At 33.2% G+C, this 16091-nt stretch overlaps 1 protein-coding gene across 1 annotated transcript; it reads right to left on the reverse strand.

Moving 5' to 3' along the window:
- Positions 1–13448: 13448 nt before the first annotated feature.
- On the reverse strand, positions 13449–15828 carry LOC106715198 (glucose dehydrogenase [FAD, quinone]). The gene is made up of 3 exons (XM_014508426.2): positions 15663–15828; positions 15091–15218; positions 13449–15005 (listed from the first exon to the last, which is right to left on the reverse strand). Exons 1-3 carry the CDS (start codon positions 15826–15828, stop codon positions 13449–13451), a joined length of 1851 nt encoding a protein of 616 aa, XP_014363912.2.
- Positions 15829–16091: the final 263 nt, after the last annotated feature.

A 16091-nucleotide genomic window follows, 5' to 3' on the forward strand; every position in this document is an offset into this window, starting at 1 on the left:
CGAGTTCCGCCGTTGCACTAGTGCTGCGGAAACGACTCGAAGGGTGAATGATGTGTATGGCGGTCGTGTTGCAAAAGAAAACACAGTTCGTTTTTGGTTCCAACGTTTTCGTTCTGGAAATTTCGATCTGCAGAACAAGCCCCGTGGACGGCCTGAGACTCAAGTTGATAATGAAGAGTTGAAGGCTATTGTGGAAGCGGATCCATCGCAAACCACGTCCGAGTTAGCTGCAGGCTGCGATGTTAGTGATAAAACTGTTTTAATTCACTTGAAGCAAATTGGGAAGATTAAAAAGCTTGAAAGGTGGGTACCTCACGAATTGACTGAAGCAAACCGGCAAACGCGCGTCGACTGTTGCGTTACATTACTAAACCGGCACAATAATGAAGGTATTTTAAACCGAATCATTACCTGTGATGAAAAATGGGTTCTTTACGATAATCGGAAGCGCTCAGCGCAATGGTTGGATCCTGGCCAGCCAGCCAAATCCTGCCCCGAGCAAAAATTAACCCCAAAAAAGTTACTTGTAAGCGTTTGGTGGACTAGTGCCGGTATTGTTCATTACAGTTTTCTCAAATCTGGCCAGACTATTACGGCTGATGTCTATTGTCAGCAATTGCAAACCATGATGGAAAAGCTAGCGGCTAAACAACCTAGGCTGGTCAATCGCTCGACGCCACTGCTGCTTCACGACAACGCTAGACCACACACTGCGCAACAGACGGCTACTAAATTAGAAGAGCTTCAATTGGAAAGTCTAAGACATCCTCCGTACTCCCCGGACCTTGCTCCAACAGATTACCATTTTTTTCGAAATTTGGATAACTTCTTGCAAGGGAAAAAATTCAACTCCGATGGGGCAGTCCAAATCGCCTTCAAAGATTTTATTGATTCCCGTCCGACTGGTTTTTTTAGTAAAGGGATCAATGAACTACCTATGAGATGGCAAAAGTGCATAGAAAATAATGGTTCATACTTTGATTAATTAAATATATTATATTAAAAAATATTCGACTTTTTGTTCCTCCCATACAAAACGCCAATTTCATATGTAAGGACCTAATATTAAAAAATATTCGACTTTTTGTTCCTCCCATACAAAACGCCAATTTCATATGTAAGGACCTAATATAAAAGAAAGTCGTGTTAGTTACACCATTTATAACTCAAGAACGGCTGAATCGATTTGACTGAAAATTGGTGGGCAGGTAGCTTAGAACCAGGAATAGGACATAGGATAATTTTTACCCCGTTTTCTTTTGTTTATTCCGCGCGGACGGAGTCGCGGGTAAAAGCTAGTTAATAATAAAGTTGTCAATTGTACCTTATGTTATAAATAAATCATAGATCAGCATGACCTTGCTTAGATATAAATCTCTATTGTTATTTTATTACTTATTGTGTTTTGAGGACACATAAATATGACTTAAATAAATGTTGAATACATTAATTTTTATGTGCGTGTTAATATTGACACTAGGAAATATTGCCGGCGTTTGGGCGCCAAATTTTATTATGTGCTAATCTCTATGTTGTGAGATTTATATACAGTATGTTCTATTTTGCTTGAGTCGAATATGATACAAACTGTATGATACAATAGTACAGTAAAATTAAGCTGACTTTATAAAACAATTAACAGGTTTTTTTAGGGATTTTTACTTTTTTTTTATAAAACACTTAACAAAAGACAATCATCAGTTTAAATTTGAATTAAATTGGAGTACATAATACGTATAATAAAGATTTTTTTAACATACTACGGAAACGCTCGGTGTTGCTTAGCCCATTTTGTCTGACGGTAAATTGTAGTCGAATCTGCCGCATTTATATTTGAAAAATTATAAAGAAACTGTACCGAACGTTCTCTCACAAGTAGTACGAATAAGTGTCAAATCTGAAACACGCTGTATATTACAAGTCATTTGACGTCATAAAATCAACACTGCATACTAATTAAATACCACGTGTTTGCTTCCTGTCTCGGAAGTCTTAAAATTAGTATGAAAATAATAAGCTTACTGCAGCGAGTAAAAGGAAAAGAAAAATGACAGCAAAATGTACGACGTTTTATTCTTACCGTAAATTCTAGATCTATGTATACATTAATAAAATGGGATTGTCTGTATGTATTATAGAAAAAAAATATGTTTCGTACACATGATGTGTTTAGAATTTTTCTAACCTAATAAATCGATTCAAATGTTATATCTATTATTACAAAACGTTTATACTTGCCTGAGTTACTCATTCCCGTCTCATTCGACATTCACTTTGGATTATTCACTTATATTTTACCATCCGAAGCGTACAACATATCTTTGATATATTTATAACTCTAGCCACTATTATATATACTATTTAAAGTTAACAAACGTGGTTTTATACTTAACTAAAAGATATAAGTTAGATGTGGAGATATTAAATTCGTAGTAAATGCAAAATATGCGTTTGTACTATCCGTATAGGAATCGGGCCTTTTAAGGTTCTTGTTTGATATTATAAGAAGATTGTGTGCGCTGTTCTTTCTATGAACTTTAAAGGCAGTAATCAGGGTTATAAAGTTTTGAATGCTTCGTTAGATAAGTAAAACTTGTTCTGTATTAATTGAAGACATTTTTATGTTAGATTAACGACTTCTCCTGGATTAGTACGGGTAGACATTTGTATATTTCTAGATTCTTGGTGGATCATAAAGTGTTGTGACTCTGAAAGAAAAAAATTAAATCGGTAATTTTTTTACAAACATACAAAAAAAAAACAACTTCATCTTTACAATGTTAGTTTAAACGAATACATGAAGTAACGAAGTACAGTATTCGAATGAAGGTAATAAAATTTGAAATTCTACTGAGGTTTTACCCTCTCATAATTCCAATAAATGCTATCAAATTTAGATTTTGTGTGATTTTGATAATAAAAATTGAAGTTGAAAAAAAATCAAACCGTAAAGTTATAAGTGAGTTGAGATAAGAGACACCCAAGTAGTTCCCGGTAAGGCCGTCGCCGGAAATCGGTAATGAAGCCTCGATCAATGCTGAACGGATATCAAGTTGATCCAGCTGGGCGACTTAACACCGACTTAATTATGCACTGAGTGCTTAACACTCCAATGGTGTTGCTTGATTGAAACGATATTGAAATTTTGTTACCTTTTCATTTTTTTTTGTTCAATTTTTTTTTTGATTCTGTAATTCAAGATTATAAAACACTAGCCTTTACCCGCGGCTCCGTCCGCGCGGAATAAAAAATAGAAAACGGGGTAAAAATTATCCTATGTCCGTTTCCTGGTTCTAAGCTACCTGCCCACCAATTTTCAGCTAAATCAGTTCGACCGATCTTGAGTTAAAAATAGTGTAACTAACACGACTTTCTTTTATATATATAGATTAGCTTTTTTCCGCAACTTTGCACGAAATAAAAAACACCAACGGCCATATTTCACACTATAGCTAAAATAAAACGTAACGCAACTCATGGTGAAAAACCTATTTAAGAAAAATATTTGTTTATTTGTCCGCAAGTACGCGTTTGTTCCGGGTAATCTTAAACAGCTGAACCGATTTTGACAGTTCTTTGACGGGAAGATGCTCGTAGGGCTTAAGGCTGTATAAAATAAAGCCTTTGACCACTTATTAAAAAAACCGTCAAAGTTACGTCAAAAATAGTAGAAAATGCAACCTAAAATAAGAATTTTATTTATAAACTAAAAATCTGCCTGGTTCCGCAACATTTAACTTTGGCTAGTAAGTGCTTAGATATAAGTCTATTGACCATAAAAGTTGCAATCTCCAACTCGACGTTACGTAATCTACATTTTAGCCAAATAATATGTTATATTACATTTTTTTCAAATTTGAGTTGTTAAATAAAATAAAAATAAAAACGTGAAATATCTAAAATTCCATTTCAGTATGGGAATAGTGATAGAACAGAAACGGCAAACACGATCGTATTTACATAACATCCGCATTTTGTTTTTTTTCACAGTGTGATAATATTTAGTTTGTTAGACTACAAAAGCCCAGCCAGTTCTATTTGTTTACAGTATCTCTATCCCTTTTAGCGGCATTTCTCAAAAAGTTCTTCAAAATCAAATTGTTTTTATGCGAAAAACAACATCATTCACGGATGTGTGGCGCCCGGGATGGTGTTAAATAAATATAGTCCGACAAATTCATCTGGCCGGTGGATATAAATGAAACTAAAGTATAATACCTCACAATCCCCCCCTATGAATGACAAAGAAGTGCTACCAGATCCTTGCTGTACTACAGCTGTAGCATGTTAACCTTTATTGTCGTTTTATATCCCTTAGTACGTTTTAAATATTTTCTGTCGGAATTTCACAGAGCCAGATAACTTTGACGGACTATTGGGTTGTCGCCATAGAGAAAAAAATCTATTTGCATGTGTTAAATATTCGACTGGAAATATTTGAAGTTTGACGGCTTTGTTAGACTCGACAATGTTTCTTTAAACAATGAAACATTGTGTTGTCAAGTGGGATATTTAAATTAAGTTGTAGTAGTTGTATATGTTCTGGTATATAACAAGTTTAAATTATGTATAGATTGCTTGATAGATGTAATATTTTTCAATATTATAAGATGGCAAACGATTAACAGCCGATTGCATTGACCAAATAGCGAAGCGACCACTATCCATGGATATCTGCAATTGCAGATGCGTTGCCTATCTTTAGTCAACGGATGAAAAAACACACAGAGAGGGGATATTTCACCTTCTTATATGTTCGCTCCTCCGCCAAACCCACTTCCCTTTTCCATCATTTTCTTAAAAGAAAAGGTTGGGAAGGGAAAGAGGACTAAAATAAGGCCTCCGGCACGCAAAACTCATCAGATGAAACGCGGAATTACTTCTACTAGCCTACTGTCGAAATAAAAGGCGTGAATGTTCATAATTAAAATGTGTTTCCACTGTAGTATAAAACATATTGTCATCCCTTTCATTGTCTTTTAAAAAAAACGTGTTTTAATACTAACCTTTCGACATTAGGATTAGCGTAGACACAATTATATTAATAGTTTAAAAAGTCTTGATACTTTAGCACGTATATAACAAATTACTTCACAAAACGCCTAATTCTTTATTAACATCGTCCATATTCAAATTAACTAAACTTTAATTAAAACGAACATAAATTATAGTTAAACGTTTTTACAACCGATTTTAATTGTGCTGTCTTTTTTAATGTAGTCGATGAGCTATGTAGAGATTAAAAGTATTCTGGCTACTAGTGTTGTTCTAACGAATTGTCGAAAAGGATTCTATTGTCGTAAAGAACTCAATTATACATTTTAGCTCATTTCTTACGAATCTAACATATTAGCAACACTAAATCACATTTTTCTTCGGAATGGCATAGTCAAACATTTTTTTATAACATACTAGTTTTTTTTATATTATAAAACGGTGGTTTTTGCGATGGTCACTTGATAATTTTATATTTTTCTATGTTTTATTTATTACCTAGGAAAATATAAAGATGATTCAACAACAGGTCAAAAAATGTAGATACGACCATATGATTGTCTTTATTGCGAGTATACTAGGAAGGTTGGGTCATAACTGTTACGTTAAATCTGACTCATTCCTTGAAAAATGGTTATGTGCTAGTTCTTAGTAATATTATACATACATACTGCGAATAAATTAATTATTATAAACTCTATAAACACTGACGTTTTCTATTAGCGGTTTATTAAATCCCAGAAAAAGCTGAACGTTATTTTATAAAAGGGATTTCGTCGAAATGCTCATTAATCCTTACTAATATTATAAATGCGAAAGTAACTCTGTCTGTCTGTCTCGCTTTCACGCCAAAACTACAGAACCGATTTAAATGAAATTTGGTACACAGATAGTCTAGAGCCTGAGGATGGACATAGGCTATATTATAACGCGAAAAAGGGGTTGTAAGGGGTTGAAAGTGGGGGTGAAAGTTTGAATGGAAGTGTCGCCTACTATTGTTTACTGAACCGATTTAAATGAAATTTGGTACACAGATATTCTAGAGCCTCAGAAAGAACATAGGCTACTTTTTAACGAGAAAACAGGGTTGTAAGGGGTTGAAAGTGGGGGTGGTAATTTGTATGGAAGTATTGTCATTTTAACAGTTAGAAGCTTGAAATTTCTTTCTAAGGCTGCTAATTTGATAGAAATAAATATGAAATTAAATTTTTGTAAAAATGTTACCCTCAAGGGTGCTAAATAACTATAGGGGATGAAATTTTGTTTGGGAATATTTTAGACTTTGGTGAATGTTTTGTTTAGTATGTTTTGCTGTTACCCTTACCAATATTTAGTCTAGGGCCTCAGAAAGAACATAGTCTATTTTTAAACGCGAAAAAAGGGTTGTAAGGGGTTGAAAGTAGGGGTGGTGATTTATATGGAAGTATCGTCATTTTTACAGTTAGAAGCATGAAACTTCTGTCTAAGGCTGTTAATTTGATATAAATAAATATGAAATTCAATTTCTGTAAAAATTTTACCCTGAAGTGTGCTAAATAACAATAGGGATGAAAATTTGTTTGGGAATATGTGAGGTTTAGGTGAATGTTTTATTTAATATGTTTTGCTGTTACCCTTACTGATATTTAGTCTAGAGCCCGAGAAAGAACAAAGACTACTTTTTAACGCGAAAAAAGGGTTGTAAGGGGTTGAATGTGGGGGTGGTAATTTGTATGGAAGTATCGTCATTTTTACAGTAAGAAGCTTGAAACTTCTTTCTAATGCTGCTAATTTGATATAAATAAGCAAGAATTTCGATTTTTGTAAAAATTTTACCCGTAAGGGTGCTAAATAACAATAGGTGATGAAAATTTGTTTCGCAATATGAGAGGTTTTAATGAATGTTTTGTTTAGTATGTTTTACTATTATACTTACTGATATTTAGCTTAGAGCCTGAGAAAAGACAAAGATTAATTTTTAACGTGAAAGAGGGTTTGTAAGGGGGTAAAAGTAGGGGTGGAAATTTGTATGGACGTATCGTCATTTTTCAGTTAGAAGCTTATAACTTTTTTAGGCTGCTAATTTGATATTAATAGGTCATTTAAAGTTTGTAAAAGTTTTACCCTTAATGTTGCAATATAATAAGGGAATAGGGGATGAAAATTTGCATAAGAGTAAATGAATATTTTGTAAGTTCCATTTGTTTTGTTGTAATTTTTTATAAGTTTAAATAAAATACCTCAACAACAACAACTAAATTCACGCCCGTAACCCAGAGGAATAGGTAGAGACCAAACACCTACATTAGGCGAGGTCGTGGCACACCTATCTCTATGTCTACATCCATACATCAACGCATAGCACGTCGGTCAAGTAAAATAATAATCCTTAAAAAAATGCTTAACGAAAACAGTATTTCACGCGGACGAAGTCGCGGGCACAGCTAGTATGATTATAAAACAGACATGCAACAATAGTTTGTATTCAATGGAATTGTAGAAACAGTTTTTTTTGTGTTTATGGTACCATCATCTAAACTCAAATAGGTTCAATCGAGTTTGTAACATTTTCGTTCAAACCAAGAAATTTTATAGGTATGTAAGAAGTAAGTTTATTGTGTAACGTTTAAATTTGGATGGATGTTAGAAGGTATCTCCAGAACGGCTCAACGGATCCTGATGAAATTTGGCACAGATGTAAAACATAGTGTAGAATACTTAGGATACTTATTCATTTTTTTTATTCTACGCGGACGGAGTCGCGGGTCACAGCTAACCCACAATATAGTCTTTAAAAGATGCGTTAAAAATCTTAAATAATGTTTTAAAATGACTACGATCTAAGGAATCCATTTAATAAACAACTGCGATGTTATCGCACTTTCTCTGCAAGTGACGAAGATTTTTAATCGTGTACAAATAACGAAGTAAGAAGCTCTGCGCGGTTGCGAGCCAACAGAGTTAAAGATCAGTATACACTGCCCTCTTATACACGTATTATCTAAATAGGAATCTTTTTAATTTGCCCAAGGTCGGGCCCCAATGCTTCGCATTGATTTGAGCTGGCGATTTATTTCTCCGAAGAAAAAAACACGCTGGCGTTTATCTTATGACGATCTTTGCGCGTGGTACAAGTGAAACGTAGGTAAAATCTTTTTCGAAATCAAAATAGAAGCAATTTATAACCATAAGTTATAGATGCTTAAACATGAGTACAGAATCAGTGTTAATTTTTTTTAAAGAACGAGAGGGAAGACAATTTGTTTCCCAACTTGGAAGTTTAAAGCCTTAGTAACGGTAACAAACAACTGCAATAGTTAAATGTGGTTTTGTAATACTATAATAGTGATAGAGAGAGAGAGAGAGAGAGAGAGTGACACAACTAACAGCTAAATAAAAATACCGAAACAATGATTTCATAAATACATTAGTATATCAGCATTAGATCTCTGTTTAAGTCTTACTAATATTATAAATGCGATTGTTTAGATGGATGGATGCATGTTTGTTAGGAGGTATTTTTAGAACTTCCAACGGATGTGGATGAAATTTTCCATCGATATAGAACATAGTCTGGAAGAATACATAGGTGACTAATTAAGTTTTTTTTTTTAATCCGCGCGGACGGATTCGCGGGCGACAGCTAGTTGCGTTATAAATCGCTGTTGTCAATAAATTGGACCACACAATAAATAAGTGTTCTTATTTTTAAAAGATATTTCATGTACAAACTTATTAAGGCATGGAACATTTCATACGTGAATGTTGTAATGTATGAGACAGCCGGCATAATAACTCATTCATAAAATTACATGCTTTTATTATTGGTTAAAATATAGTTGTGAGCGCTATTTGATTTTTGTCACAATCATTCATGTTATTTATACAGAGAAATTATTTAAAATCACGATTTTAATAATTCCAGTGATTATAAAATATTTATTATTTTCTCCACTAGTATTCGAATAACTTCATTTCAGAGCAAAAATAGATTTCACTCAGATTTTCTATGATTTTTACTGTTGCGAAACATTTACAGTGTCGTTCCAGTTCTCCAGAAAACCTGTGTATACGTTATTACCGATGTTATGTAAGTAAACTAAAATCACCAAAACAATAATCGATTTATATGTTAATATCCATATCACTGTTAATTTATGTCAGTTGCTTAAAGTATTATAATGTTACAAATAGTCATTGACCTATCATCTACTAGCTTAGTAGCATTTAAATAAACGATAGATAAGAAATAAATTAACGGATCAGACCACACATATCGACACCCGAAATCTGTAACAAGGTCATTTATATCGATATTATTAGTCTAATAGGCATTGACAGACTTAACATGGTTTAACGCGGTGATTAACGAAGGTAGCCGAGTCTACCCGATACCCATGTCGCCGATAAATCGTGTATCCTGTCCATTTGTAATTTGACCGTGCAAACCGTAAATATTCCGTAAATTTAATATAAAGAATTCGTTGAAAAAATTACGTGTTAGATTTCGGCAATTTGTACCGGTTATATTTTATTGGCTGCATTGTTGCCCTCAAGTCTGCGTCTTTATTGTTTGATCAGAAAATGAGAGCAAATAAAGTGATCAAATTCACAGAGCGTCGAATCATAAAAATATTACACGTCAATTTGTGAATTAGTTCGTAAGATTAGCAACTTGCAGAGTCATTGTAATACTGGAGCAAATAATAACTGACGGGGTACACGATTTGCCGGTGACACTCACACCATCGTGTATACAATAGAGTGTCGGCACGGTGTATAATATCTTAGCGTAGTGTTCAAGTGTTATGGCTTGTTGTAGAAAAACGGTTAGTGTGAAAGAGAGGGCCTAGCAAAAGGGACGGAACAAGTCGAGGTGCATCATGGAAGGTGTAAAAGACGGAACACGAAAGTGACGCGTGTTTTAGTGTTGAGCTTGTTTTATGGTAGAGAGCTTTTTTATCGACAAGTATTCTTCTTATATTTGAATAATTAAGACAGGCAATTAAAAATAGCTTACGTGAAATTATTGGCTCAGTTATTGGCCCTCATTCTTGGAAACTCAAAATCATTAATTCAAAATAAAATTTTGTAAACGGTCAATGAAACTTGCGAATCAGAAATGGATAATTACAGAAACTAAAATTCGATTACTCCACTAAACATTGCTCAATTTTGATTTTTTTCTTATTTACTTTTATATCTTTATGTCTAAATGATCCATAATTAATTACGAAGATAAATAAAGTAGTTGACGAAAATTTACTTTAAAAAATTAAAGAAATAATTTTAAAAATTAAATCGATATCGATACCTAAGTTATTCAATATGGCACAGCACTAAAGGTCACGGCCCAAACGCCGCCTCGAAAACGGGTTCCTTGCGGATACATCGAAGACGACTAAATAATAATAATATCCAACTTGCCGCCGAGAAAAATAAAGTGTCCGTACAATGGAAATAAAAGCAAACCTTACACACCTCTCCAATAGGCCTTTTTTGAGAGGTAGAGGTTTGAAAACTTGAAAGGATGAGTGAGTTGGCTGCCATTGACTGAGGCAAGGAATTAAAAAAAAAGTGGAGTATATTCGAAAAAAATTATAATAAAACGCGCGCGCGATCTTCACAATTCTGAAATGAGAAGGATAGGATAGGTTTGAATGGCTTGAATTTATAATGGATGTAGTTTTGAAAGCAGCTCTGAATCTAGCTTTTGAATTGGTCAGAACATAGGCACTAAAGTAGCTTCTTTTCATTTACTTTTGAATGGGTATGCACGCATTATCTTGTTATAAGACTAACAAAGGATGACCCATTTTTTCAACGCATCAACAATGAACTGTAATTTTACAATACAAGTACTTATGTAAACCTAGATTAAAATTTACAGACAAAATTACGTAGGTCGAAAAAGGTGTGTTGAAACGGGCCGTGAAGTATAATAGTACTGTTATAAATTAATTTTTTGATAGTCATTGGGCCATTTATATTGCTCAATTTTGTGTATTATTGCATTTTTAAAAGATAAGTTAGCAAACGACCAAGCTGCGATTTAAATTCACAGGAATAGAGAAACGACCGCTGCCCATAGTCATTCGCAATTGCAGCTACGTTCCCAACTTTTAATCGACATAATAGGGGACACAGAAAGAAAAGTAATTTTTCTTCTTCCTATTTGTCCACTTGTCCGACAAATCCTTTTCTTATCAGATGAATGGCTCATCAGATGAAGCGCGGAATTGCTTCCACTTGACGGCAGTCTTCTGTGTGGTCGTGGTATTGCACCGGGTTAGCCAACCCATTCGTGCAACAGATGTTGTTGTTGCCGGCGTCTACCACTGTTAAATTTGTTGTTGTTGACTTTATAATTATCTATCTATTGATATCTTAATAGCTGGCAATTAGTTGGTATTTTTATTTATCAATTAGTGAATTTTTAAAATAACTAACAGGTTACAAATCTATTAATGGAATAAAATTATCATTTCGTACAGCTCCAATCATGTTTGAATTGGCATATGCAAATGTTTATTGAAAACATTCAAAGTATCAAATATGTTTTATATTAAATATACAAGTTATTTTATTATTTAACAATCTACGATTACAAATTTATACAAAATTAATTTTAATTTGATTGAATAACTATGATACAAGATAGAGGAATTTAATTTGAAAACATTTTATAGATTTCATAATCAAATTCGAAAGGAAAACGAATGATCGTTTATTAAACATAGATTTAAAAAAAAATCAGTATAAATTTTGACGTCTTTCTTTGTATGGCAAATTCCTTGAATGAAAACTTCATGGTCTTTATTTAGCACTACCTTTACCAATTATTGTTTCCATAAGAAAATACGACAAAACTAGAAGTTAATTGACAATATTATATAAATTCGACGCCCACGGACAACGTCTAACCAAAAATGGGATGTTGCTTTCTTGGGGAATTTAAATTTTATTCAACCAACTGCAAAACCACGATAAGCATATAGAATCATTTTATGGCTGAAATCATTGCATCTGTAGACCTCAATTGGATACGAAAATTATAAAAAAAAACTGTTTTTTTAATAATACTAAAACCCGACTGACAGACTCCTATGATACCCAGGACATAAATATTAATCAATTGACACCTCTCTTGTCCTAATCGGTTCTGTCTTACCTAGGCTACATGAGGTCAAAAAACATTACACGAAACATTACCCACCTGAGACAGACAGGTAATAAAATCAAATGTAATAAGAAAGGAGTTTTTTTTTTCGTTCAGACGTAAACCGTTTTGATGATTCTCATTTGATGTGAAGCGAGGGAAAAGTCAGTTTTTGTGTATGTATTCACAAAAACCGACGTCCGAAACAGATAAGAATGCGAAAAAGAGTTTAAAAAATATTATATTCGTAAAAATAGGAATAAAAGATCGTCTACATGCGCCCTACACGAGTAGCGACCACAGGGAAGTTAGGGTTGCCAACTAACACAAAGAATATAGGAAAAAAACTAGTGGTTGCTCGTGACTTCGCCAGTGGCCTAAATTAATCCCATACGCATAAGCTACCCTCCAGTAAAAGTTCCGTCGAAATCGATCTAGCCGTTTTGGAGATTATCCGAAACATAATTGGACTTGCGGACAGACAGACAAAAAGACATCAAATACCAAGTTCATGAAAATTCAACCTTATTTGTTTATGGAATTAAGAATGTGGTAGAGTTTAACTCTGATTCTCTATAAAGAGCGAAGGAGATGATATATTGATAAACATCGTTGATTTCATAAGAATAAATATAACGTTATTGCAAATGTAAGACTTTCTGAAGCAAGTTTCTCTCCAAAAATGTTCAATAAAAAGACAATAAACATTATCATTTTAGTGTTATACTTGTACATTGAAAATGTAGGTAATCAATCAGAGCCTGATTCATTTGTTTTCAAGTAGTAGAGACAATAACTTCATTATATAATAAATAGTGACAATAACTTCATTGTTTCCGTGTACTCAAAATCATCCTGCGGGAAATAAAAAATAAGCAGTAACAACTATTAAATACGTATTAATCCTTTTAGTAGTAGACAGCCCTAAGCAGTGGCGCGGAGGGCATATCGCACAGTGCGAAAGCTTGTCGGCATTCATATTCCGTTCACTCACGAGCAATGACTCTTGTACGGACATATCAAATCAGTGTGTACATTAAATAAAAATTATAAAACTTTTCGTACACTGTCCGATAACAGTTTGATTGAATTAAATTATTCACACTCGTTGAGGTTACAATTTAATAAATATTTATTAGCCAGATCAATAAATATGATAAAAATATTTACGGTATTTTTTACGATATCGTGTTTTTTTCTTTAGCTTTCAAGGCCTTGGCAAAATTATTAGCATTTGTTTTTTTTTTCTGAAAAAAGTCTTATCTTATCAATGGTTAGTGCTATTCATTAACAACGTAAGAGATATGAGTTACTTTTATTTCATCCAGTCTTTCTTTATAAAATCTGCACCCTTTTCAGCTATCATTATAACAGCTGCCATAGGATTGCTTCTAACAATGTTAGGCATTATACTTGCATCGATAACCCTTAATTTGTTAACAAATCTAACTTTTAATGTCTCGTCTACTACGGAACTAGAATCGTCCATTGATCCCATTTTATTCGTGCCCACTGCGTGATATAATGTTCCTGTTAAATGCCTGGCTATACATTCCAAGAATTGATCAGATTTCTTATCATAAGGTGCACAAGCGTCAATTTCAAACCAGTGTAGTGTTAGATCTGCTTTTTTGAAAGCTTCTGTCTTTTCCAATTTCATAGCATGTTTCATACCTCGGATCAATGTTTCTAAGTCATCTTGATCTTCTAAATAGTTCGCCTTAATTTTAACACTGCTATCAATATCATTTGTTTCAATAACACCTTTGGATTTTGGTCGTAAAAGTGTTACAAAAATTGTAATAATCAAATGATCTTTGTTAAGGGCGGCGAACATGTTTAAAAATTGACTAGAAAGAGCGTGCTTACCAAATAAATCTACTATATTAGATTGATTTGGGTATGCGACAAAGAAATGGTTTTGTATATCTGGAGTCTTTGAATTTGAATCGGTAGTATTTATAAAAGAGATAACCCTATGCGGGCTTAAGTCACTAAGAGGACCTTTTTGTTCCGTTATATATTGATAATAAGCTTTGAAAATATTTTCAAGAGTATTCGCATCGTCGGAACTTTTCGTTTTATAGAAAATCGGTGCATAAATGTGATCTTGAAGATTTTCTCCAATAGGTAAAATAATTTCTTCTCTTTTAAAATCGTTATTATCATAATGTCTTCGTTTCATTCCTGAATTTAATAAGATAACGGGTGAGTTTATTGTTCCAGCGGATAAAATAATTTCTTTAGTAGCAAATACTTTACTATATCCATACTTAGTTCTAATATGTACACCTTTAGCTGTATTATTATCAAATATAATTTTATCTACAAACACGTTTGGCAAAACATGTAAATTATGTTGATTTTTTATTGGTTTTAGAAAAGTATTACTGGTGCTTTGTCTTTTCCCGTCTTTTAAAGTCGTGAATGCTATACCGACTCCCATTTGAGTGTTGCCATTAAAATCTTTTACAAATTGACTACCTAGTTCTTTATTGGCATCTATTATAACTTGTTCTAGTGGATGAATTTTACCGTTATACTGCACATTTAGATAACCATTTAAGCCATGATATTTCATATCAAAGTCCATGGTGTCGTTTAGTAAGAATATATTTTCACTTTTCTTAAAATATTCTAAGACTGACTCGTAATTCCAGTCTGTGCTTGTTGTGGAAGACCAATCATCGTAATCCTGCTTGTTACCTCGCAAGTAGAACATTCCATTAATACTGCTGGTGCCTCCCAATACTTTTCCTCTGGGCCAGTAACATTTTTGATCTTTATAATTAAGACAAGCATACTTTTGTGGTTCAGTTCGAAAATTCCAGTCTACTTTGGTTTCATAGTTATTGACGTATAAAGCTGGAATCTGAAAATCAATGTTTTTTAATTTAACTTAAATTAATTTTTAAATGTTTTTGAAGTAATTAAAAATAATTTTTCATGTTACTTACTTCTGTCCCTAAAGTTGGATTGCCACCAGCTTCAAGTAAAAGAATAGACCAATTTGCCTCTGAAAGACGGTTAGCAACAACCGCACCCGCCGTACCTGCTCCTACTATGATAAAATCGAATGTTGTATCTGAAATAAATTCAAAGTTTGGTTTTATTTAGCAATTTTTTTTTGTGACTTTTTTTGGTGGTTTTTTGTGAGTGTGTTTTCACACAAAGTGGGTTAATTAAAAATGGGTTAACTCTCGTTAACCCATTTTAACTTGGTTGTTTACGTCTCTTTGAAACGGGTGTATATAATAAATGGACAAGCGGTTAAACTTCCTCAAAGTTGTTAAATAAAAAACGTTTTCCTTTAAAAATTTTTCCTCCACCGTAAATCAAGAAATGTAATTTTCCTTATTGATAATTTTAGGGCTTTTAATATTATCAAGTCAACGTAAGAATATAGGCTTTTTTCGAAATGTATAATCTAGGTAATAGCCAGTAGTCTATTAATTGTTAAGAATAATTTTATATTGTGAAAACAAATAGAAATAATAATAGTAATAAATAGAAGCAATATATTACTTACTGGCAATTTTTTTAATATCAGATATTGTTGGCTCCGGGAACATTATTGGAGCTAAAAGACATTGCGCAGCTAAAAATCCTTGTATTGCATTAAACAAAAGAGGACCACTCGCAACGTAATCCTGTGTCACTCTCGAAGCTAATTCTGGATTACAGGACCACGTCATTTTGATACTTGTATTATCTGGAATTAAAATAGAACTACATGAAAGTAGTTAGGCAGTTTCAGTTCAGTTTCGGATCCATTTCAGAATATCATCACATATGTTCATCTGAGTGCAAATATAATATTAGAGAAGGAGTCTGCCTTGTTTTCCAATTTTTTAAGGAGATCGATATATTTTAAAACATATTTAAAAGCAAGTATTTACTACACTAAACCGAAAATATACGAAGCTATTGATTCGTGTTGAAGACATTTATCTTAAGT

The sequence above is a fragment of the Papilio machaon genome, chromosome 19, assembly GCF_912999745.1.
Source record: "Papilio machaon chromosome 19, ilPapMach1.1, whole genome shotgun sequence".
NCBI lineage: Eukaryota > Metazoa > Arthropoda > Insecta > Lepidoptera > Papilionidae > Papilio > Papilio machaon.

Bases quoted from the DNA above. Each gene is read 5' to 3' on its own strand.
- LOC106715198 (XM_014508426.2), bottom strand. From the start codon at position 15,828: ATGACGTGGTCCTGTAATCCAGAATTAGCTTCGAGAGTGACACAGGAT. The intron at 15,219-15,662 runs GTAAGTAATATA...AATTTATTTCAG, and splicing joins TGATATTAAAAAAATTGCCA to ATACAACATTCGATTTTATC. The intron at 15,006-15,090 runs GTAAGTAACATG...ATTGATTTTCAG, and splicing joins ATCCAACTTTAGGGACAGAA to ATTCCAGCTTTATACGTCAA.